This window comes from Aulostomus chinensis, chromosome 22 (genome assembly GCF_037954235.1).
Source record: "Aulostomus chinensis isolate RoL2024-O1b breed Wild chromosome 22, RoL_Achi_v1.0, whole genome shotgun sequence".
NCBI lineage: Eukaryota > Metazoa > Chordata > Actinopteri > Syngnathiformes > Aulostomidae > Aulostomus > Aulostomus chinensis.
This window is the reverse complement of record NC_141341.1, coordinates 10,734,036-10,757,500: the sequence shown is the minus strand read 5'-3', so window position 1 is coordinate 10,757,500 and position 23,465 is coordinate 10,734,036. Positions and strand designations below refer to the sequence as shown.

The 23,465-nt window shown below is 42.9% G+C and overlaps 2 protein-coding genes across 3 annotated transcripts in view; one reads left to right on the top strand and one right to left on the bottom strand.

The window, feature by feature from the left end:
• The window catches only part of osbpl10a (oxysterol binding protein-like 10a), a 60,260-nt gene extending 52,703 nt beyond the window's left edge, over positions 1–7,557 (top strand). Inside the window, exons 7-12 of one of the 2 annotated variants that reach the window (XM_086194097.1) lie at positions 852–1,001; positions 1,079–1,565; positions 3,590–3,776; positions 4,391–4,573; positions 4,656–4,809; positions 5,308–7,557. In XM_086194097.1, coding sequence (XP_086050223.1) covers positions 852–1,001; positions 1,079–1,565; positions 3,590–3,776; positions 4,391–4,573; positions 4,656–4,809; positions 5,308–5,352 — 1,206 coding nt within the window. In that variant the 3' untranslated portion in view covers positions 5,353–7,557. The remainder of the gene's footprint in view (positions 1–851; positions 1,002–1,078; positions 1,566–3,589; positions 3,777–4,390; positions 4,574–4,655; positions 4,810–5,307) is intronic. The other variant, XM_086194096.1, reaches the window with a different exon arrangement.
• A 947-nt stretch (positions 7,558–8,504) lies between these two features.
• The window catches only part of LOC147240722 (dolichyl-diphosphooligosaccharide--protein glycosyltransferase subunit STT3B), a 69,050-nt gene continuing 54,089 nt past the window's right edge, over positions 8,505–23,465 (bottom strand). Inside the window, exons 8-16 of the mRNA XM_086192989.1 lie at positions 19,206–19,254; positions 18,524–18,678; positions 17,332–17,543; positions 15,627–15,814; positions 14,566–14,737; positions 14,099–14,272; positions 13,010–13,123; positions 11,648–11,854; positions 8,505–11,528 (exon numbers count right to left, since the gene is read on the bottom strand). Of these exons, the coding sequence (XP_086049115.1) occupies positions 11,454–11,528; positions 11,648–11,854; positions 13,010–13,123; positions 14,099–14,272; positions 14,566–14,737; positions 15,627–15,814; positions 17,332–17,543; positions 18,524–18,678; positions 19,206–19,254 (1,346 nt within the window). The 3' untranslated portion in view covers positions 8,505–11,453. The remainder of the gene's footprint in view (positions 11,529–11,647; positions 11,855–13,009; positions 13,124–14,098; positions 14,273–14,565; positions 14,738–15,626; positions 15,815–17,331; positions 17,544–18,523; positions 18,679–19,205; positions 19,255–23,465) is intronic.

The window sequence follows — 23,465 nt, the reverse complement described above, 5'->3', positions numbered from 1 at the left end:
GGAGGATGGCAACTAATAATATTTCCCTCAAAGTTGCAGATCCTATTTGTAGTCTGAATGCTTCAGTGCGGGCTGCACGGTGGTGCAGTGGTCAGCACTGTTGCCTCACAGCAAGAAGGTTCCGGGTCTGAGTCCCAGCTCCAGCACAGGATCTTTCTGTGTGGAGTCTCCATGTTCTCCCTGTTCCCGTGTGGGTTCTTACCTTAGGTGGGACCTTAGGTGTGGCTGTGAGTGTGACTGGTTGTCTGTCTCTATGTGTTGGTCCTGGGATGGACCGGTGACCTGTCCAGGGTGAACCCCGCCCAGTCCCCCCGTTACCCTTAACAAGATACTGTAAGCGGAAGAAAATGGATGGATGGATGGATGGATGGATATTTCAGTGCAAAACTGCAAAATACATCTTTCTTTCCTGTCCCTTCCATGTCAAACCAACAAGGAACACCAAATCTGTATCTGATATTGATTCTAGATAGAACATAGGAGGCGTGCTTCTTTTTTTTGCATTTTATCGCTCCCCCGTATTTAATATGAATATTTCAGTGTAAAATGTATTGCAAAATTATTTTTTCTCCAGTTGCTTCCATGTCATTTAAGCAGCGACTCATAATCAGAGGCAGATATGAATACATTGATAAACTCTGTAGATGTTGAAGCCTTCTTTGAAGGTTATTTCTCTAATTTGATTCATAATTGCTACAATCTTTGTCATGAGTAATTTCCAGCTGAATTGTATAGAGCTGCTCTGGACATTTATCGATTATTCTCACATCCTCAACCCCTCCATCTCCATGCACAAGAAGTAGCGCCCTGCTTGACCTTTTCATTGAAAATCACTGTTCCTGTCTTTTTAGCACCAGCCCGGGCTGGAAGATGTCAGCCCCACAGAGGAGGTGACCGATACGGAGGACAACGAGGAGGAGGACCTAGGTGTCCTGGACGATCAGAGGAGCGTTATTCTGCACTTGCTGTCCCAGCTCAAACTGGGCATGGACCTCACGCGGGTAAGCTCTGACTTTAAAAGTCCACTGCTGTCTCCCAAGGATATAAGCTCCTAATGTTGTTGTTTTGGGTTCTCCAGGTGGTGCTACCTACCTTCATTTTGGAAAAGCGATCGCTGCTGGAGATGTACGCCAACTTCATGGCCCACCCTGACATGTTCCTGTCAATCACAGCCGGAGCTACAGCTGAGGACCGCATCGTCCGTTTTGTGGAGTACTACCTGACCGCCTTCCATGAGGGCCGAAAGGGGGCTGTGGCCAAGAAGCCCTACAACCCAGTGCTGGGGGAGACCTTCCACTGTTCCTGGGAAGTGTCTCGGGACAAAGTCAAACCTTTGGTCAGGCTGAACCAGGGGTCAGTGCGGGAGCCAGGCAGGGGCTCCAACAACGATGATTCACCTGGAAGCTGCTACAGAGTCCGCTTTATTGCCGAGCAGGTGTCCCATCATCCTCCCGTTTCAGGGTTTTACTGTGAGTGCCGGGAGAAGAGGATGTGTGTCAACGCCCATGTGTGGACCAAGAGCAAGTTCATGGGCATGTCTATAGGGGTGTCCATGCTCGGGGAGGGTGAGTCAATCCAGAACCTGCAGCGTGCGACTCTCTGTAGATTGTCAGCGTTTGCCACCCTCAGCGGAGTTTGCTTCACTCAGTTTCAAGTTTTGCTTGTTCTAGTGAAAGTGAAGCTTTCTCTGGCTGAGGGATATCAGAAAAACAGGAATGAAAAGCAGCAGAGCCTGCTACTTCCTGTTAGCCTTCTGCTAACTTGAATGAGGAGCAAATGGATCCAATTCTGATAGGGAAAGGAGTCATTTCAGGGGTGAGAGTGATGCTCCAAACAGCAGCAAGGTCGGCAACAGTGGAACTTACAAGCATGTTTACATTTGTTTGCAATAAGTGTCACTGACAGAAGATGGAGACAAAAATTGCTCGCTGCAACTGCAAATGTCTTCCATTTCATTTTCCTGTTTTAGCATATCGTCAAAAATTTAAAGCCTTTATTCTCTGATAGTTGTTAGTGTTTCTGGTTCTCTGTTGCACTTCAAGTTGTTCAGTGTTTAATTATGAAAGTAAAAACTGAGCAGAATCTATGAACATATGACCTCAAGTTATGTGTTTGCTTTTGGTTTTTGTTTTTAGTACAGGATGTCACATGTTTGTAGCTGAATGAGTAGAAACCACTGAGGGAGGCAGAGTCCTGTCCTCTGTGAACGACCTCACCCGTGGTGAACTGGAACACCGACACGGTGTCGGCGGTTTCGGATGAGACACACTGAGCAGGGACGGACAGGAAGTCCTTCAGCTCAAACAATTTTTTTTCTTGCTTTCTCATGACTACCTGTGAGCAGTTTATGATGCAGCAAGTCATCTTGATATACATGCCGAGGGGGGGCTGATGCCCATGCCCTCAGGGTGACCCTCACCCTGGGATGTATTGATTGCTGGATATTGTTGCAGTCGCTGCTCTATTTGTCTGAATGCCTCGAAATCTCCTGATTGGCAGTGAGTCAGCAGAAGAGAAGGAATAGGCTTTTGTGTGTGTGTGTGTGTGTGTGTGTGTGTGTGTGTGTGTGTGTGTGTGTGTGTGTGTGTGTGTGTGTGCTTCCACTGATGAGGGGTAGTTGAAGTCTGCCTCTGATGCAACAAGTTCTTTTTTCAACCTTTTGGTGCCCGAAATAAAAGTGACCACCAGATGATTGTGACCTGCAGGAAGCAATGAATTCTAAGTTTAGCGTTGATCTGTATAATGAAGTATAATTCAGAGGTTTATGTACCATGAGTTGCGTACGTAATGCAACCTTGCATTACAATTTTCTGTACATACTAAAATCCTTATTGCTGTTATTTTTCCATGTCTCAGGTCCAATGGTTCAGGCGGTGGTGTGACATTTTGTCTCAGTTAAATACTGGATGCATTCCTACATTCAACATATTTTTGCATTTTTAAAAATACTTTTGAAATGTCTAAATGAATCTCTTAACATACTGACCTAAAAACTGGAGGGATTCTTTAGTCATCACAGCTGGTACTCGGATGAATATTCAGACTCGTGTAACACCGCAGGCTGCAGGTCGGAAATCTTCACACCTTCTATCTGGTCTGGTAGCAGATGAAAATATAAAAACATATTCTCACATATCCTGATCAAAAAAATGAAAATAACACCGCATGTACACGGATACAAATGACGATGGGGAGTCCTGTGCGGTGTGTTCATGGTAAGAGACTTTCTTGGGAAATTGGAGTGAAAACACCAACAAAGTTCACCAAACTAGCAAATTCATCATGAAGTCCAACCCGAGGCTGCTGCTGTAGACGGAGATGGTTGCCCTGTGACTGTCCTTTAGTTTAATTCAATATTCATAAAGAATGTTTAGTTTCTCTGTGCTCTGACACAGACGTCAACACACCGGCCTCCTGGATTGAATCAGTTTATTATTTGAACATTTAATTCGCCGTGTAGAGACACAGAGGACTTGTCTGCTCTCCTGAAAGTTACCAAATCATATCTGAGTCACGCTTCACGCCCCGCGCTGTTAATTCACGTCTGTGTGGTGGATTGTTGCTTAACCCTCTGGCGTTCTCCTCTCAGGCGTCCTGTGTCTCCTGGAGCACGACGAGGAGTACGTCTTCTCGTTGCCCTGTGCCTACGCCCGCTCCATCCTCACCGTGCCCTGGGTGGAACTCGGGGGCAAGGTGTCCATCAACTGTGCCAAGAGCGGCTACTCAGCCACGGTCACCTTTCACACCAAACCTTTCTATGGTGGGAAGGTTCACAGGTGAGTGAGGTGACCTAAACATGACTTAGCACACCTCGTGAGATATTCCTTTTTCAGATGTTAAAAACAAAAAGTGGACTTTATGTTTTAACACAGGAAATTCCAGGACTAGATGTTGTATTCTGTTGTTAAATACATACAGACTTTAAAAAAAAAAACATTTCTGATGCTCTTTTCTGCTCTTGATCTCTTTTTGAAACTTGTTACTAAAAAAAGCACAGTTTGTACATATTCTTCTTAAAAGTCCAAAACTGTTCTCCCAGATCACCGAGAACACCGTCCGTCTCCAGTACATCGCCGAAATCAATTCATCAAAATATTAAATGAATTAATAGGTCAACTATGATGCCAAAAATACTTGTTCTGGATAACAAATCCTGACAACCGTCTTCATTCATTTCACCTGAACTCAAAACTCACATCCGGAAAAATACCACTAACATCCTGGCAAAGGCCTGGAACAGTCTTGAAAATCCAGGATTTTCAAGATGGCCTCCTAAAGCTGTGTAGTGTTACATCATCAACATCCTCGGTGGAGGTCATGAAAGAAAAGCAGCGCCTGAAATGAAATCATCGAGATGCAACTTCAAGGAGTGTTTGTTTGGTCGTGTCAGAGTGACGGCAGAGGTCAAACACAACCCCACCAATACCATCGTGTGCAAAGCTCAGGGTGAGTGGAACGGTACCCTGGAGTTCACCTACAGCAGCGGGGAGACCAAAGTGATAGACACAGCCAAACTACCGGTCACCAGGAAGAAGCTGCGGCCAGTGGAGAAACAGGGACGGACAGAATCCAGGTGAAACCACCGACCTGTCACCGTGTCTCAGGGTTCAGATGTGCAGGCTGCATTGAAACCTCATGGTCTTATGTGCCGGTAGGCGGTTATGGCAACACGTCACCAAGTCACTGAGGGAAGGGAACATCGATGAGGCCACAGAGCACAAACACCGACTGGAGGAACAGCAGAGGGGGGAGGAGAGGAAGAGATCAGCTGACAACAAACCCTGGACCCCCAAATACTTCACTAAAGAGGTACAAACACAGCCGTCCAGTGTCTGCTCATCACAGGTAGTGGTGTAAATACTTGGGAGCACGTCGTGAACACACACTCTAGTTTGTCTGCTTGAGAGATCTGATCAGTTGACTAATTTACTGTCAAAATCATCACTACGATTCTTCAAAATCTTCAATTCTTCACCAAATTCTTATTCGGGTGGTGTTTGTCGTGTAAAGTGAACAAACATTTTGATGATTTGTTTTTAACGTTAAACTCAGTTTTGTCCAAGAAACTGTGTTTTAAAAAAGTAATATTTATGTTTTTTCGATAACTGTCATGTCATTTGACCTAGAAACACTAGATGTTATTACCAGACTGGATATACTAAGACGCAACTATTTTGATTACATTTTACTGCTGCTTCTGTTTTAAATGATTACTTCAATGTTTTTCAAGAGACCAACTGCTGTTGTATCTGGATATTGTACAGTTCTTTTTAATTTAATCTCAATGTTGTTCCCTGACGCGTGCAGGGAGACGGTTGGCTCTACAACAACCCGCTGTGGAAATCCACCTGACAGCCGATCAGTTCTCTTCTCACGGACAACAACTGAGAATCTGCCTCCCCGTATGGAGGTAGAAGTTGAGGAGGTCAAACACGGAGGACTGTATCTTCCACAGACCGGAGGTTCGGACTCCCAGTGACAAGATGGAGACAAGCAGGAAACAAGCAAAGGTGCCAAAGGGATCTCTACTTATCCATCCAACGAGGAGTTTTAAGCTTCTGGGACAAAAAATACATTTTTATATACTGTTAATATGGTGTTACCACTCAGAGTAGAGTTCTTCTATTTTTCACCTTTGCCAAGGCCTTTTTGCACACTCACACTAAATGAAGTCAACCACTGGTGGGGGTTTTTTTCTTTGTGAGTTATCTCATTGTTCCCAGCTTTTAGTTCCCCGTCCGTCACACAGTATCTAGGTAGCTGTAAATGCACTTTTACCATAGAGATAAATGTACAGTTTTATATCTATGGCTTTCTTCCAATCAGGGTGGTCTCTCAGAGCTTTACAGGAAATAACATCGCTATTCAAAGTCATCGGTAATGCAAACAAACGTGACACGATGGAGTGATACGTCACCCAAAAATTAGAATTTGCCTTTCAGTTGCTCACTTATTCATGTCTTGAATTCGTGGAAATGTTTTCTCCGTGCTGTGGAGCTTCCTGCGGTTCCGCCAGGGTTTTTTTTTGTTTTTTTTGTGATTGTCGCCATCAGAAATGTATGATTTTGCGGTGGCTTTTCTTGGGTTGCCTTCGCCTCGCGAGGTCAAGATCTTGAAATGTGAGTCATCAAAAGGCAAATTGTACATTTTTGGGGTGAAACAAGGCTTTAAAGTATCAATGTTGGGTACATGACATCCAGTGTTTTTAAAAGTACGTCGATGGTTGTAACAAGGTCCGGATTGTCCGTCTGCACTATGAATGTATCAGGGCACGTTGTTGTAGTATCTGACCTGTTCAGGCTGATTGTATTGTTCCATTTGACTTGTACCTTCTTGAACACTCCATAGAGCGCCCCCCCCCCCCCATTTGTATTTGTGCCCTTAAGATTGCTATTATGTTATTAGGCAGCCGCTAGCATACACACACACACACACACACACACACACACACACACACACACACACACACACACACACACACACACACACACACACAGAGCCTGTGCCTCCTCCTGCAGTTAATACATCTGGTTCGGTCGCCAATAGTGATGAATATGGATGATTGTAGAAACACAAGCTGCTAGCTGCTAGCTGCTAGCTGCATCTGGGGGTTGTTGGAGGGTGAAGCCCAGGATAATGGAGCAGAATCAGATGGAGCTGGGAAAACCTGCTGCTTGGATTCGGAGGAAACGCATCATGTGACTGCAGTGTACCAGGTTAATATTCATCTGTGCTCCCAGTTTCCCCTGATGATAACCACTGCTGTAGATCTAACTGCAGTTAAAACCACACTTCACCCCCAAAAGGTATTTTGCCTTTCAAGTACGCCTTTAAAAAAAAAAAAGTAAAAACCTGTACATTTTTTCTTTGTGATTGCGGAATGCAGAAAGAGCCAGCCAGGTATATTTAGCATGAAGCTAAGTATGTATTAGCTTCAAGCTATATATAGATTTATAGAAGGTTTTTTTTGGTGAGTATTTGAAAGGCAAAATACTAAAAATTCATTGGACAAAGTATTGCTTGAACTATGTGCCAAATCCTGCAATCAACAGTGTACACACTTCATGCTGAGTGAGACTTTTCTTTTTCAAATGCCTTTTTCCCGCAACACTGTTCATGTCAACAGGATGCTCTGTCAGTTGTTAGTAACGGGGGTTGTTTTTTAGCCAGGTGAATTTACCAGATGCCATTTTTGTAGCTTGCTCCGTGACGGTTCACGGCCTGTGAGACGTGAGATAAACAAACCTGTCATCTGCAGCCAGCCACTGTTCAGTCTGTTCGACACGGGCCTTACACACGACTTCCAAGCAGCTTTTTACTGAGTACACATCCGACTCACTGAAGTGGTGATTGTGAATAGAGAGAGAACTGTCTGTTAATAAAAGAAACCTTTTACCTTTCTTACACACGCCCTCTCATGATGTCTTCATGTAGAAGCTATGACCTCGTCAGCTACAAACCCACAGGCAGAAGCAGGTGCTGTTTGAGGTGCTTTGATACAAATGGATGTGTCTTGACTATTTGTTTTTTTTTTATCACGACCAGAATTTATATAAAATTTAACATTAAAATTAATTAAAGGTAATGACCACAACGTTTTGAATGAGGGGACAGTATGATGTTGTGTATGATGACATCAAGGATGCGGTTAACGTACACATCTTACTTTTAAACATGATTCGATTTAGAAGTATTTGTTTGTTTCCTCCCCAACATCCGAACAGGATTTTACGTGAACTAGTACCCCTGCAGTACTCATGTATTTTGGTCGGTACCCATAAAAGTAAGTACTCACACAAGTATGCTGCTTTGCACCGATGCAACAACCTTTTGGCTTTGTATCAGGTGAGTTTAAGTGCTTTATTTCCCCTGTGACTGAACATTCATTCCTGACCAAGTAGCAGGGGGAGGTGACCTGACGGAAAAAGCTTTACTCTACAAAACCTAAACCCAACCATCCATCTTCTATCGCTGTTAAGGGTCGTAGGGAGCTGGAGCCTATCCCAGCAGCCTTCAGGCGAGAGGCGGGGTTCACCCTGGACAGGTCGCCAGTCCATCACAGGGCCAACACATAGAGACAGACAACCATTCACACTCACAGTCACACCTACGGTCAATTTAGAGTATCAATCAGCCTCGTCCTCTCTTGATGTCTTTGGACGGTGGGAGGAAGCTGGAGTACCAGAGAGAACCCACGCAGGAACAGGGAGAACATGGAGACACACACAGAAAGATCCCGTGCTGGAGCCAGGACTCAAACCCGGAGCCTTCTTGCTGTGAGGCCACAGTGCCGACCACTGCACCACCGTGCCACCAAATACTGGGGAGTTTGACCCAGAGAGCATCAGCCGCCCTGCATGCTGAAGTCTTTATCCAAAGGCTGATACTGCCATCAAGTGGCCCTGTTTGTGTTCGCCTCTGTGGAAAATCCTGACAAACACTTTGGTTTGATATTACATTCATACGTAAACCATAGTGGGAAGAGAAACCACAAAAACAACAACTTACACAGATGTTTCCATTCGAGTGTATTTTTCAAGATGACTGAAGAAAGCAACAATGTAAAAATGTAAACGTGGGAAGAGACAAACGGGATTGCATCAAACAAAAGCAAACAGAAAAAAGGGAAAATGTTGGGGACAGACAGCACCGAGCTACAGAGAAACGTATGAGCAGAGGAAGGAACCGTTTCACTAATTAAAATGCACAAAATTACAAAATAAGAGGGCAACCAACAACATCACATTAAGGCTTAAGTCTGAACTCCTCGCTTGAATAAAATGACAAATCAAAGGGACGTGACACCGTTTTAAGAGCGTAACTGAACAATGTGGCATTGTGTCGAAGGTCTGAAGCTTCAAAGGCCGACACAGAGAAGATCAAAGCAAAGAGAACAAAGGGATTTCGGCGACATCATTTAAAACAATACAAGTGTAAAGAAATATAAACAAATGATAAGTTATTTGTGAAATGGGTATAGATGTGACAAAGGAAGTACAGCTGTATGATGTGTTAGTCTTTTGATGTGTCGCTTATTTGATGAACAAAAGGTTATTGATGCGTGCGCATACAGAGTCTCCTCTTGTGTTAAGACATGGCATCTGAAGGTCGCAGACACAAAGAACAGTGCAGTGCCTTTAGAATAAGTTCGAGGTTCCTGCTAATGAGAGCTGTGTCCCTGTCCCACACTACCGACAAATCAAAGGCGTCGACCCTTCGGAGATGTTTTCAGCAGCAGCAGCGTCCCGTCCGTTAACATAAAAAAAAAACAAAAAAAAAAACAGCAACTTTCTAATCCAGCACGCTTTGGAAGAAATGAAGGGATTATTAATTAAAGGGTTCAACGGGGAATTAAAAGAGTTCAAACTTTTCATCGAAAAATCTCTGTACTTTTGAAATATACCGGAAACCCAGGAGACCCAGAAAAGTCTGATGAAAGATGCAATCGACTTTAATAAGGGAAATGTGGAATTTAGCATTTTTTTAAATCTGATACTTTGATTTCGTGCACTTTTGCAAAACGGCCAACTTCAGTGATTAACTATCAATAGACTTACTCTTCAACTTTGATCATTTCTATAATACGTTTGTATGAGAATTGAGCTCTTTTCTCTGGTTCCTATGGTGACAACAATCTTAAAGACATCACGTTGGGCTGGAGGCCTTTTTGAAGGGAGCTTCTTCACAACAGTCTTACATTTTAGCGGCCGTACAATTAAGATAAAATCACATTTCCATGCAAAAAAAATGTTATTTTGGGCCTTCCCCTGAAGCACAGAGGATTTAAATAGATTACTTTGACAGGGAATTTATCACCATATTTTATTCATCAAAGATTTCTCTGGTTCCAGATGAATGTTTTAAAACCGTATGATTTCTTCAACAGTTTGTCAGTTAGCAGGTTTACCTACAAACGCTGAAGCTGATTTTCATCAAACTTGCAGCACTGGAGAGAGGCTGTTGTATTTTGGTTCAGATGTGTTCAGAGCAAAACCTGACATTCTTATTTATTGGGTCTGGCTGAGGTGGACTTGGCAGGGTTACACGCCCCCTCCCCCCAGTGCCTTCTAGTTCTACAGGTCACTAAGATTTAGACTCGTAGGTAGTTGGGAAAGGGGACACAGCTCTTCTGTAGCTTTAACACTCACTAGGTTGTCTGTCCTACGTGATCCTTCTGTAGTTCGTAGTAATCTTCACCTTTTCTGACCTCCTTTAAATTCCAGTGCCCTCCTACGAACTACCCCCGCCCGCCGGCCCGCCTCCACGCTTCACAGTTCACCAGTCAATTTCCAGTTTTCAATGCCTCAGGCAGGTCGAAGCACCCAGCCTGGTGTGTACTGACACATGGGCTTCAGGAGAAGACAACAAGTAATGAGTTGATGGTGACCAGCGATGAGGCACTAGGCTTGCTCACTCAACTAGAGAGCTCCCTCCGCAGGAAGGGAGGCCTAATTTATTATCACTACTTTTTACAAACCATCATGTCCAACTTTAAACCCTAGCAGCAAAATGTACAATCTAAGCTATTTATGAAAAGGTGGTGATGGTGGTGGTGGTAGGGGAGGAAGTCGGCATCATAAAAATTCACATTCATTCTTTCAACAAAATCTCAAGGCCCTCTGTACAAGAATTATTGCATTCACTGTTCTATTTCGTTGTCATACAAAAAAAAATCCCATAACAAAACAATCACATAATGAAATTTAGAGAAGAAAAAAACTGCATATTTAAAAATCACCACAATAATCCAATATATTATAATCCTTTTAGACATTTTCTTTACATAACATATTTACATATGAGGCCAATTTTTTCTAAAGGATTTATTGAAAAGAAATACAGGGAGCCAGGCAGACATAAAGGAGATGATGATAGAGGGTTAATATTACAGGTGGGCCTGTGCCTCGACAGTGACGTTCCTCCATACCGCATACTGTACTCTGTACACGTGTCAGGAACGAGTCCTGAGCTTTCACTCCTGCGCTTCCTCACTCATTGATGAGTTCACATGTGCCATGGAGCAAGGTCAGGTCAATGGGTCTTTGGTGCAAATGTTCCTAGTTTCCTTGCGTTTCCCCTTCACCCGATCCCAGTACTGATAAGCAGTTAATTAATGTACCACAAAAATGAATCGACGCCAAACCAATAGAGCAGCCCTATGCCTTGCCACACATTCAAGTACAAAGTTAAAAAAAAAAATCAAACAAACAAAAGGAACAAAACAAATAGAACATTTTGAGAAAATAAGCGAGACAAACATCCCCAGGATAAAACAGACAACATTTCTGGAACGCGCCAGATATGACACTTCAACTTCCTCAACACACGGGGGCGCTCTAACAAGAAGCGCTTATCTCAAGCGCCAGATAAACGGCCCCAGTGTTCTTCTTCATTGTTTGTTAGAGGTTTCTTCGCATGTATTTGTTTGTTTTTCCTAGAAGAGTTCATCATCATTATTTTTTTTGTAGTTTCTTGCCTTTTCTCAGGGCGAGCTTATTCTTGATGTGTCCTCGCTTCCTCTTGGCGGTCTGAAGAGAGGGAAAAACAAAACCTGCTTACAAATCATTCCATAAGTGCAGCAGTTTTTATGTTGGCTTTAAAAGATAATTGCATATAAATCACAACAAGACAGGAGGTGTCCTGCTACCTTTTTGGAGGTGTACTTCTGCTTGGGTACCACACTGCGAAGCTTGTGGTCCAGCGGCTCTCTGTTGCCCAGGTTCTTGACCTTGTAGATCCTGACGAGCCAGTGCTCCGAGGTAAAAGCCTCCTCCAGGTGCTTGAATTTTATATCCTTGTTGCCAATCTCAGCGTTGCGTGTCCGGTCGAAGCCAGGTGGCGTCCGAAAGTCCAGCTGAGAGATGGTTGTACAGAAAGAAGTCCAGTGCCTCAGTCATAAAGACATACTTGCAACATTTGACTAAAAGTAGGACGTTCTACTCGTGTTAAACAACAATATTTAAAATCCTAAAACTGGAACTTTATTTTACCTTGTAGCAGTATTACTATTTCAAACACGAGTACTTAACAAATACACAAGTTTAAAAAGAAGAAGAAGAAGAAAACCAGACAACAACAACAGTTAATTAGCAGTATAACATCAAATCTGGCATTGACTCAGTGGTATTGGTACCACTCAGGGTTCAACTTGCAGCTGAGAGGACCAGTGTGGCATCTAGAGGTGACGCTGAACATTACAACCAACTAAATCCCGCCCACTCCTAGCATGAACCTCCAGTGACCTTAAGGCGTCATCTCAGAGCAACTTGAAGTCATTGCCAGGGAAACACGGTCTTATCCTTTAGTCCTCCCAACTACAAACTACATTCCTTCATCCGTCCAGCACTATTATGGTCCACTCTACGTCTTTTGTTTGTCTACCCTAGAAGCCTCTGTTTTTCTTCTTCTAAACATCCTTTGACTGTCTCTCTACAGCTGGAAGCTGCACTGATTCTCCCATCTGAGCTCAACTGCTAGCCAGGCTGCATCTACAGCCGGCATGTAAGCACCTTGCAGGAAGGATTCCTCTCATCTCCCCTCTGCTACCTGCCAGAAGTAGCCGTGGCACATTTCAAAGCTTCAGCAAATCCTTCAAATTCCTCCTCCATTCTTTCTTTTCCCCCAAACCCCCTACTTCATACCTCAGGAGCTCCCTAAGGCATCTCCTTAAATCCTCTTCTACCTGTCTGTCAGCCAGCTCCGCTTTAAAGATACAGTGGCAGGCACCTATGGTGGTGGCAGCTGCAGCTTATTGTCTGGTAAAGCTCCATAACGTCTTGTAGCAATGCGTCTTCAGTGATGGGAGCTGCTTGTGAAACTCCGATCTTTGCACAGCTCATTATCTGTTCCTACGAAACAGATCGCAACCCTGACAAAAAAAAGTCTTCAAATTCAGATGCATCTTTATAGCCTTTTGACCTCGGGAGGAAAAAATGATCAAAGACATCCAGGCGTGTTGAGTTACAGGCAAGAAAATGAAAGAGTCGTTAGATGGAGCCTCTGTCCTCACCTGCATTTCACCAAATCGGTAGTAAGACATCTTGTACATGAGGCAGTTGAGCAGAGTAGGTGACCCAGCCTTGTCCACTCTGAACTCTCCTTGAGGGGTGAAGTAATCACTCTCCTGAAACGGGGGAGGGGGGGGGGGTTCAATTAGTTAAAATGTGTACTACTGCCACCAGCTAGCTATTATTTCAAAACATATTAAAAAACTCACAAAAAAACAAAACAAAAACAAAAACAGGGCTCCTTGTCTCAAGTGGAGCCGAGCCTCCTTGTAATTTTAGGTAACTGTGACTTCCAGCCGCTTGATGTGGTGTTGGGCAGGCCAGGAATCCCACCCCTGCCAGCTGACGCGTCACCCATTAATGAAGGATAAAGTCCAGAGTTAATGGACTCCTAGCAGAGGGGGCTAGATGAGTCACAGATCACCACTTCCTTCAGTACCAGTGCTGGAATGTATATGTCTCAGCATGAAGGTTCCTCAAGCCCATCCCCGGTGTGCTGTTGAAATCATCCCAGGAAGACTTAATGCTCCACGCTGGATGCATCCAGTTGGCTTCCACATGCTCTTCCGACAGGTGCGCCGTCAGAGCATGCAGCCGAGCAGGCAGTAGAGCATCTGCTGGTGACGGTGTCTGCACTGTGCTGGCTGCTGAGGGCGGGGATGAGAGCCCAGCTGCTTCGAAGCCTCCCGGGTGTTCCGCCGATGTGGGCTGAAGAAGGACTTGTAGTCACTGGTTATGCTCCTTGAGCAGACAGGCCCACCTGTGTAGGACACTCTGTCACTGAGGCAGAGGAAACAGCGCTCTGGGAGACCGGGAGCACCGTCCTCCACCATGACACTGGAGGATCACGTATTTTACAAGGATTCAGATCTCAGGAAGCCGAGCAGCAAAGTTTTCAAAGGAAGTGGTGATGTGTGGTTTTCCTGCTTGGCTGGAGAGCTGTGTAATGACTTGCTCTCATGTGCCAAGGTGGAGCCTCCAAGAGGGTCAACAAATAGCAAAGCCCCATTGGAGGGTGGAGCAAGTACAAGCGAGAAGTGTTTACTACACGCTTTATTAGTCAGCAGCTGCGGAGACGGTGTCACGCTTACCCTGATGTCCTTGGGGTGCTCTCCCTCCGCTATCCTCACCATCCACAGAAACTTGTTTATATCATCGCCCGAGTAGCCTATTACACCGCCGAAAATAATCAGCACATAGTCAACATCCAGTGACCTCATGATTTGGTAGGCTGCACTCTCATTGGATGACATGGCTTTGCCCACCTAAAACAGTAGTAAAACAACAACTTACTTTAGTAAAATGTGATTTATTTCACAGAGACCCATTATGGGTGCTGTAACTACTATTTTATTACCATTATATTTCATGGACAGATGAAGGGACAGAAGGATAGCAAGTACAGTAAAAAGCATGAGCATGTGGGAGGGCTTTAATGGGATAAAAGACTAACATCCAGGACATAAAAGACATGAATTATTTATTTTTCTGTATGTACATGCATCAAAACAGCTATGGAAGACAGGGATTAAGATGAAGGGTAAACAAGAGGGCTCACCAGCGCTATATGACTGTTGTTCCATGTGTTATTGTCTACTAGTGTGGTTCGGTTGGCCATCCCTGCTATTTGGTAACCGTAGTCCCACCACGACATGACACGGGCGTGCTCGTCGGTATTCTGTCTCAACCAGTAGTAGGCCTCCCTGAAGTCATCCAGGATGTTACGTGTTCTAATGAGGAAAACAAAGTTGACAGGTAACAGCGTTGACAGGCACACGGCTGCGGTGGCTATTAATAATTCAGTTAAGTCTTTGCATCGAGAGGGCAACAATAGTTGAAAATAGGGCATCCATGCACACGCTGAGGGTTAAAAAACTCCTTTCTTGTCTTCAATTTAAATCCCAATTAACGGTAGATATGTGTATTAATTACTGCTATTGTGGTCTGCTGTGTGATTACCCAGTAAACACCAGGACTGCTACAGAACCTTCAATATCACCTTCTACATTAACCAGAGAATTTCTATTCCAGCAAAGAATCTATAATACATCATCCGTCAGCTTTTCATAAAGACCTAAAAACTGTAAGTTAGGCAACAATACTCAAATATATACTGTGCAACAGATATCAATATTTCAGTAAATGTCTTTATGAAACATACATGTGCTCTCTATCTTCCTGTGTGCAGACAAATGTCAGGGTCCATACACATTTGTGTGATTAATATTGCAGGGCTGCGCATATTTAAACATATTCATGTGTCTACACACAGAAAACATTCAGTTAAAAAAAAACTAATACATTATGATTAAGCATATTTATTAAAAAAAATCAAATCAAACACAAGGTGTGCTGCATTCTTAAACATAAAGACAACAAAATACGTAACATTCAGGAGCCAATACAGATTTTTACACAGTTGTTCTTCACTCAACCACGTCTTCTTCTAATGTGCGGGTAAACTTCAATAATTTTTACAGAACGTCCAGGCCTCAACTATTTCCCCAGGCTTCTCATTATGGCATTTATGTGTAACATATGTTCTTATCTGGACTGCTCTTTTCTGATGTCCTTATTTTGCACCCACCTGCGATCACAACTGACGCGTGGTAAACTTACCCGTCGTGGTTGTATGAGGCGAGTACCACGCTGGGACTGGAGTAGGCGTTGCTGGTGACCCAGGTACAGTGAACGGCAAACATCATCAGCAGCATCAACATGAGCATGGTGACTATGGATTTGATGTTGGGACCCAGACCCTCCTCAGCTTTCTCCTGCTCTGACACATGTTTACGCACCTTGCCTGCCTGCAGGGGGAGACAAAGACTACTGTGATGGAGGGCCGCATTTGTTGCATTCCAGAAGTATGAATTATTGAGTAGAATCAATTATTTAATGAACTAATTGAGCAAACTATCTTAGAGCATCCTCAGATTTTCCTGTGATGTCTGACGATGCACACTGAGGATTGTGGGATGAAGACTGATTACTTTATATTTTGCACAGCAAGCAGAGAAGTGCAAAGGCAACTCTGGTGGAAGACATCTGCACAGTATGGTTGAGCACCAGCGCCTCCAATCACTTGCTCTGCTGCCACAAAGGTCGACGATGATATGATTGTGTCTTATTTACCTAAAAATGAGATTTAAAACTGATGGCTCCACCCAGTGTCACATTGATCATATGGTCAATCAATCAAAGGAAGCCTTTAACCCTCTGAAAACATGACAGATGGATGACATCAGGGGATGATACTTGGCTTGATCAAATAAATCATGGCACAAGACAGTCAGTATTTGAGGTACTTTGGAGGTTTCTACTATCAACTTTATTTACATTGTTGCTCAAATTTTGTGTTACTACTGGTTTTGAAGGTTTAAAAATACGCAGGATGCATTTCTTTCTTAAATCAGAATCGCAACAGTCACTGCAAGAATAAGGGAATACTGAATGAGAACCGGTTGCAGGAGGGCTGACCGACCGCCCTCTGTGGTGCCGATACGGGTCGTCAGAGCGCTACATCTCCACCCACAAGTGTGAGACAAAGAGATGAATTCATTCAATTGATGGATTTTTTAATTGCCGATGGAGCACAACAAGCAATTGACATGAGCAGAAGACATAATCTGTCTTTTTGCCTCTAATTTCTCTCCCATGCAAACATAAATGCAGCTTAAATCCCACCTGACCCGTTATATTTACAAGAATTTGACCATCAACCGATCCACTGGCTGTGGGCTGACCCCACGCAGGAAGTGTTACTGTTTTTGATGTTTGATTTGTCCTGCAAGTCTTATTGGAATTGCAGTATTACATATGAGCTTCATGAAGTCTTAGCACACTTGTAATGGACTAATAAAAATACGATTACTATGTGGACTGAAACAGACAAAGCCCATTCTCTGGCTCCACCGTGACTATACCAGTCATTCCACCTTAAACACAGTGAGACAGCAAAAATATGGGCAACTGCATCAAACGGTTGTGGATGAATCACAGTTTAACTAAATCGGTGGGCAAAATTGGTGGGGAACGAGGAGGAGAGCTGACTTACATGCCTGTCAGCTCTTCTTTTTGGAAACTTCTTGCTGCAAAGTTGTGTTAAGTTTCACAACACAAGGGAAAATCTCTCAGTGACAGCTGTTTTAGGAAACTTTTAGGTTTCTCTTTTATGCTGAGGTATACAATAGTAATACACTCCCGGATGTTCAACCGCCAAAGATGCAGCATCATCATGACAGAGTCAAAAGTACCATACTATCTTGCTATGACAACTACAGATCAATGCATTGTAATATTGAGAGTGATTCTATCTTGTTTTGACCTTATCATAGAGATTCCCTGAATTCCTCTTGTCATCCTCATCGCTGCTGTCTTCAGCGGGGGGCTTCTCTCTCTTCGTGTCGTCCCCCATGTAGTGCTCAAAAACACTGGAGAAAGCCACGGCGGACAGCATGCACACCACCGGAGTCAGTGTCAGCATCAGACGCACCATCACACCGGCGAAATACACAGCGCTGATGGCGTACAGGGCCACTGAAAGGTCGATGAAGAAAAAAAAGTAAAGAGGTGGAGGGTGAGAGGAAGTGATGAACGTGGGCCAAGATCTGATAAAGAAAAAGACGTTAGGAATGTAAAAAGAGACAGGAAATAGAGCAGTGAGAGAGAAAGGGCTCTTTTGGAGCTCTGCTCAACCAACACACTAAATAGAAAGAGGGCTAGTTTTGTCCTTGAGCTGCAGCGACCTGGCTCAACAGGTGCATGGCTAATCAATAGCTGTAATTGGGTGATTAAGTTGGAGGAGAGGGAGACTCCTGAGGGACTGGTTCTGGCACTCAAAGGTTCTCTGCCCTTGATCTGAGCTGCCTTACTCTTGTAAACATAAAAGTTTGGTTTGATTTTGGTGTGTTAAACTCCTATGTTTTATAGACATTTGCAAATAGTAGCATGCAAATCATGGTGTGTTTATAATTACCATACAACAATTAGTGACCACAGAGCAATAAATTGCTTTGATACTTCTCACCAGTGTTTTCTGGGAGTAGCTGTTCAGCGAATCTACATTCTGTAACGACCATTGTATGGAGGTGTTTCTACTGTTAGAAGCTGAGTCTGCCATTCCCACACTACTCATTGATTTTAGCCTCATTATTTACTGCTCTCTCCTACGGCGATATCGGAATAAGACATTTTCAGAAGTGGATCTCCTAAATATTGCGTCATGGAACATCAAGGAGCATGTGAAATATAGCCTGACTTATCATTGATCCACTGTCTTTAAGTTGCTCTGCCTACAGAATTTTGCACTCTGTAGCATTTTTTTTAAAGAACACAAAAACGTTTTGGGGGGGAAATATGCTAATTTGCTGTCCTCCCCATGGTCAGATAGATACCAGACTCTCCTCTGTGCTACATAAGGGAGCTGAGACCCACAGAGACTGGCTTACTGCTAGTTAGCATAGTACAACAAATGGTAGTGGAGGGACTGAAGCATAGTTCCTTCAAAATTCTCCTACCAAACACCCGTTCATCATTGATGTTCTTGATGCAGAACCAGAGGCCTGCTGGGAAGGTGCAGACCAGGATGTGGAGGTCGAAGAAGAAGGAGACCCAAGTCGTTGGCTGATGCTCAGACACTGATGCTATGATTGGGATGTGGATCTTAGCATAGCTGGAATCAGAGGAGGTTGAGACAAAACAGTATAATAGGAACAAATCCAGTATCTCACATGACTTGAATTCTTTTTTTATGCTGTTGGTTTCTAATCTGTGTTTTTCCCTGTTTATTCATTATGGGCTTTTACACAGCAGTTTTAATAAATTGTAACTATTTCTCTTTAAAGTGTTTTGTCATTAGAGCTGGGAAAGAGAACACACAGCACATTATGGAATTAGAATCAGCCTCCGCAGAAAAGAAAAACTAAAACAGATCACATACTGCTTCGGTCAGCAATTGGTGGGAGAATTGATTGAGTGTGCTTGAATATCAAACATGTAGCAGTGCACTTGGAGAACACATGGTGTCTGCTGCTATTTGAAAATATAACAATATTTCAACACAGAGCCTGCAGTGCTGTGCTGTCTTCCCCTCTGGGATGGTGCAGGAGGGTTTTATAGACATCTTAGAAAACACACGCATGTACTCAATTGAACAAGTGTTCCATCGACAGTGAGAGTGTGAAGGTCAGGAGAGCTTACCCAGTGTCCCAGAGAGAGTAGAAACGGCCGCTCCACGGAGCAATATATCCTGAAGAAACAAAACACAATCAATAAAGAAATACATAGCGCTGGTCTTTTAATGCTGTCTGTTCAAACCTGAGAAAACAAAGCTTTGTAATGTTGGTATTTACTGGAATACAAATTACTGTAAATACCCTTGTTTGTCCTTTTAGATTAACAGTTTAACTTTGTTCATGCTAAAGCAGTGCTTGTGATGTCTCAGGGCCGAGGACACGTCACAAAACATCGAAGCTATTCAGAATCAGTCATGCCTGGGAAACCTGATCATCAATTAGAACCAGACTGTCATTCATAAACCAGAAAGTCATTCTTAAACCTGACAGTCAATCAGAATCAGACTGTCAAACATAAACCTGACTGTCAATCATAAATCTGACTATCAATCAGAATCAGACAAACTGATCCAACTGTGAATCAGATGCTTTACTTTATTAAGGAGAGAGACCTTTAGGTGGCACTTCTCGACCTACTTCTAACAACAAATACTAATGACAACAGAAGCAACAATCAAAGTTAAGTTCGGGCAAAAATCCTTAGCTGCTTTCGATCACTATGAGCAGCAAAGCAACATTATCAGTTATGTGAGTGCTGTTTCTGTCCACACGGTGAGTTTAATTTCAAAAAGCGCTCTTCCTTAAGCTCTTTTTTAGGTCTCCATCAGATCCTGGAGGGAATATCTGGGTCTTTATCTGTTAAATGCACCACAATGCAGCAATGACTACAATAGTCTCTCAGCTGCTTAGACTTCAAAGAAACACACAACATGATTTTTGAGTAACACAGAGTTTTGTTAGTTTCACAAGAAAACTCCACAGGGCACATTTTTGACACACACAAACTCAGCTTATTTGCCTCATCAAGACCGCATGGGTTTCACTTGATCATATTTGACTGACAGTGATGCAACACAAGCGAACACACTTCAGTTGTCATGAAAATTTTGATGTTGTTCAACTCAGAAGGGCACGGGGAAGTTTGGTGACATCACTGTTTTTCCAACTAAGCGGCGCCCACATCAAATCAGTGTGTAAAAGATAGAAGAAGGTGTGAAATAACAACAACAAAAAAGTTCTGAAGTTAACAGGAAATATTGTGTTATTACAGGAACACTTTCAGCACAGCAAAAATGTTGATTTTGGAGTCTTTAAGGATGTTCCTATTTGGTCGACCTACTATATATCACTGTCAATTGTGGCTCCACACAAAAACAAAGTAACAATATGCCCAGTAAAAGTGTCAATGCAGAAAATGTATTCTATTGATGGTACCTAATTAAAGGAATTGACTTGTTTATAAATGTAACAGAAACCATTTAAGCTGCAAATGAGTACACACAGGGTATTTTATTCATGCATACAAATGTCTTATTTTGGTTTAGCTTTGATCTGGAATACATTTCAGCTCTGAACTGTTGCTCGAGGGCTCACGCAAGCAGTTACACGTGCACCAGGCAAAAACACATGCGCGTGCACGCACGCACGCACGCACACACACACACACACACACACACACACACACACACACACACACACACACACACACACACAAATTCTTAGCCCTTTATTTTAAACCCATTGGGACATATTATTGTCTGTAACTCATTTGCCTTCAGTCAATAGTATCGTATAAACTCTTTAAGCGGACTGGCTCATTTATTTAATATTCATAAAGACATATTCAGCTGACACATTTAGTTACAGCCCTTTTCAAACAAGAATTTACAAAACACCGGACCAAAGCAGACAAGACACGTAGAAAAAGCACCAAAAGTCAGGGGGAAATATTTGGAGAGGTGGCTAGATGGATGAATCTGATTGAATGGATCGATACTTGGCTCAGCGTTCAAGGTGCTGATGAAACCCACCCAGCTAATATGTTGCAGAGATTTTAGATGATGAAAAAGTCTGACATAGCAGAGAACGTCTGAAGTGCCACTGACACACCAGTTGATCACTATTTATATTAACGCTACTCATTTCTGGCAGCTGACCGGCCACAAGGTTTTTCAAGTACTCAAACAGCTGTCTTGAGAACCCAAAGAGGTTTTTTCCAAGACCGCATCACCTCTTTGTGACTCCATAACACAAAAAATGCCAGCCATACACATTTGTTACTGATGGCTAACAACAGAAAAACCATCAGGAGCATCATCCAATATAATCCATATCTTCTTTATCCAGCCATACGCTCAGTAATTCACAAACCCTTTGATTTGAGCTAATTAAAAACTGTAACCCTTCTGGTGGGGAGAAACTATGAAAGAGCAAGATGGCTGGATGCACCAGCTATTTGTGCTCGACGCTACTATGAGCGAGCGCCAAACCAGTCGAATTTTTGTTTGTTGTTGTTTGGCTGTTGTTTGAAGGAGGTGGCAGTAGGGCAACATAGGCTTCGAGCTACGAAACATGGCTGGCTCATTCTGGTGTCAGAAAGAAGTGACAGAGTGGTTAAAAAAAAAAAACAACTTCCTTGAAAGACCAAAACACATTTTGCATCACTTTAAGACGGACGAATCATTTGCACAAAAAAAAAATGAACATGTATCATCTTGAGTAACAAACAAGGCCACGTAATTTCTAAAAGCTCAACAGATCCTGAAGGCAACTCACTGGCCACTTCAACAAAACCAATGCAGCACAATACAACAGCGCTGCAATAACCCCTCCATCAAGATGATGTTCATTTTGTAGGCGTTGTTTTAATTATAATTTTCAGGTGCTGTAGAACTGCACTGTAGATTTTCCAAATATTTCGTCAACCTTAATTCTTAGAAAGGAAGGTTTCGCTGTATAAGCCATAACAACTGAACAGAAACACAAATTACTGCCTCCCAATTTACCACTGAAAGGAGATAAGTTAAATTTATAAATAGGGAGCCAATCGTCCGAAACCTTGAGGCTTCCACTGCGCCCACAAACCCGAACGGAGCTGAATATATTGGAGAAAAACACTACCAAGGACAAAGTTCAACCAGCTGGCTGCATGCATCAAGGTTCAACTGGGCTAGTTAAAAAAAACAACACTACAAATTCACTCCAACAAAAAAAGGACACTCAATAGAACATAATGTTTCTCCAACGCTGAAGAGTTCTCCAACTTGCCAAGATGCAGCGTCTGTATTAGTTTATGTGTCATTTGCCTTCCAGAATTAATTTTCGGAGGAACCGAGCACTGATTCGATGCCCAGCTGGGAGGCATTGGGGTCAGACCATTCGGGAATAGTGTATGAACACAAAGTAACTTCTGGCAAAAAACAGACAATAAAATCTAAAGTGGCTGAAATCCCAGATCTGGATCATCACCAAACTCTAGACAACTGATCCTTGCACAAAAGGCTTTTTAGAAAAAAATTTCAGCCACAATCAACGCAATCATGTACATGTTGTGCTACTCCACCAACAACCAGATTGGGGGGGGAGAGATCATCACTTGTTATTATTAGCGAATGAAATGCCACTACTAAAATAAGCACACCTATACTATAAACTTTATACTCTCAGGCATACATAGGCAGGTATTCAATGTAGGTTAAGCTGTTCTTGTTTGCAGTAGCTTAAACATTCACACATTGTGTCTGTTGTTGTGACAGTGACAATGTTATTCATTTCTATGTTTATCTTCTCCACCTTTGCAACATTTCAGCACCTCATACATTTGCCTTTTTCCCTTCACCTGTGTGTGTGTGTGTGTGTACATATGAATAACAGAGAGTTTTTTGTGTAATGTGTTGACATGCACAATAATATTCTGGATGGAGGAAAATATATCCGCAGTCAAAAAGTCCCAGATGGCTTTCTCAGTCTACGAGAAAAAGCTGATTACCCACTGTCTTGTTTGATTGTTTTTTTTTTTAGTAGCAATTATGATGGAATTTGGTGGAGAGGGACGGAAGATGGGTTAAGGAAGAACCCACTGAACACTCATAAAAGTTGTGGAGGGGCTTGGTAGGATGAATGAACTTCGGTTAACTACCGGTAGGTACTTTTTGAATCACAGATCTGATGACACCATATTTCCTGCCTTTAAGTTTGTTACATTCTTTAACGTCACAAGATCGCAGGACAGAAATAAACCAAACCTATCCTTGTATTTCTCAGGAAACATTCATAGGACTTCACGGGTATTATCAGGAATATTTGTAATTTAAAAAAAAAAAAAAAATTTAGAGATATGATGTTTCAGGTGAGGATTTGCATATAAGGATTTCTTGTCAGTTTT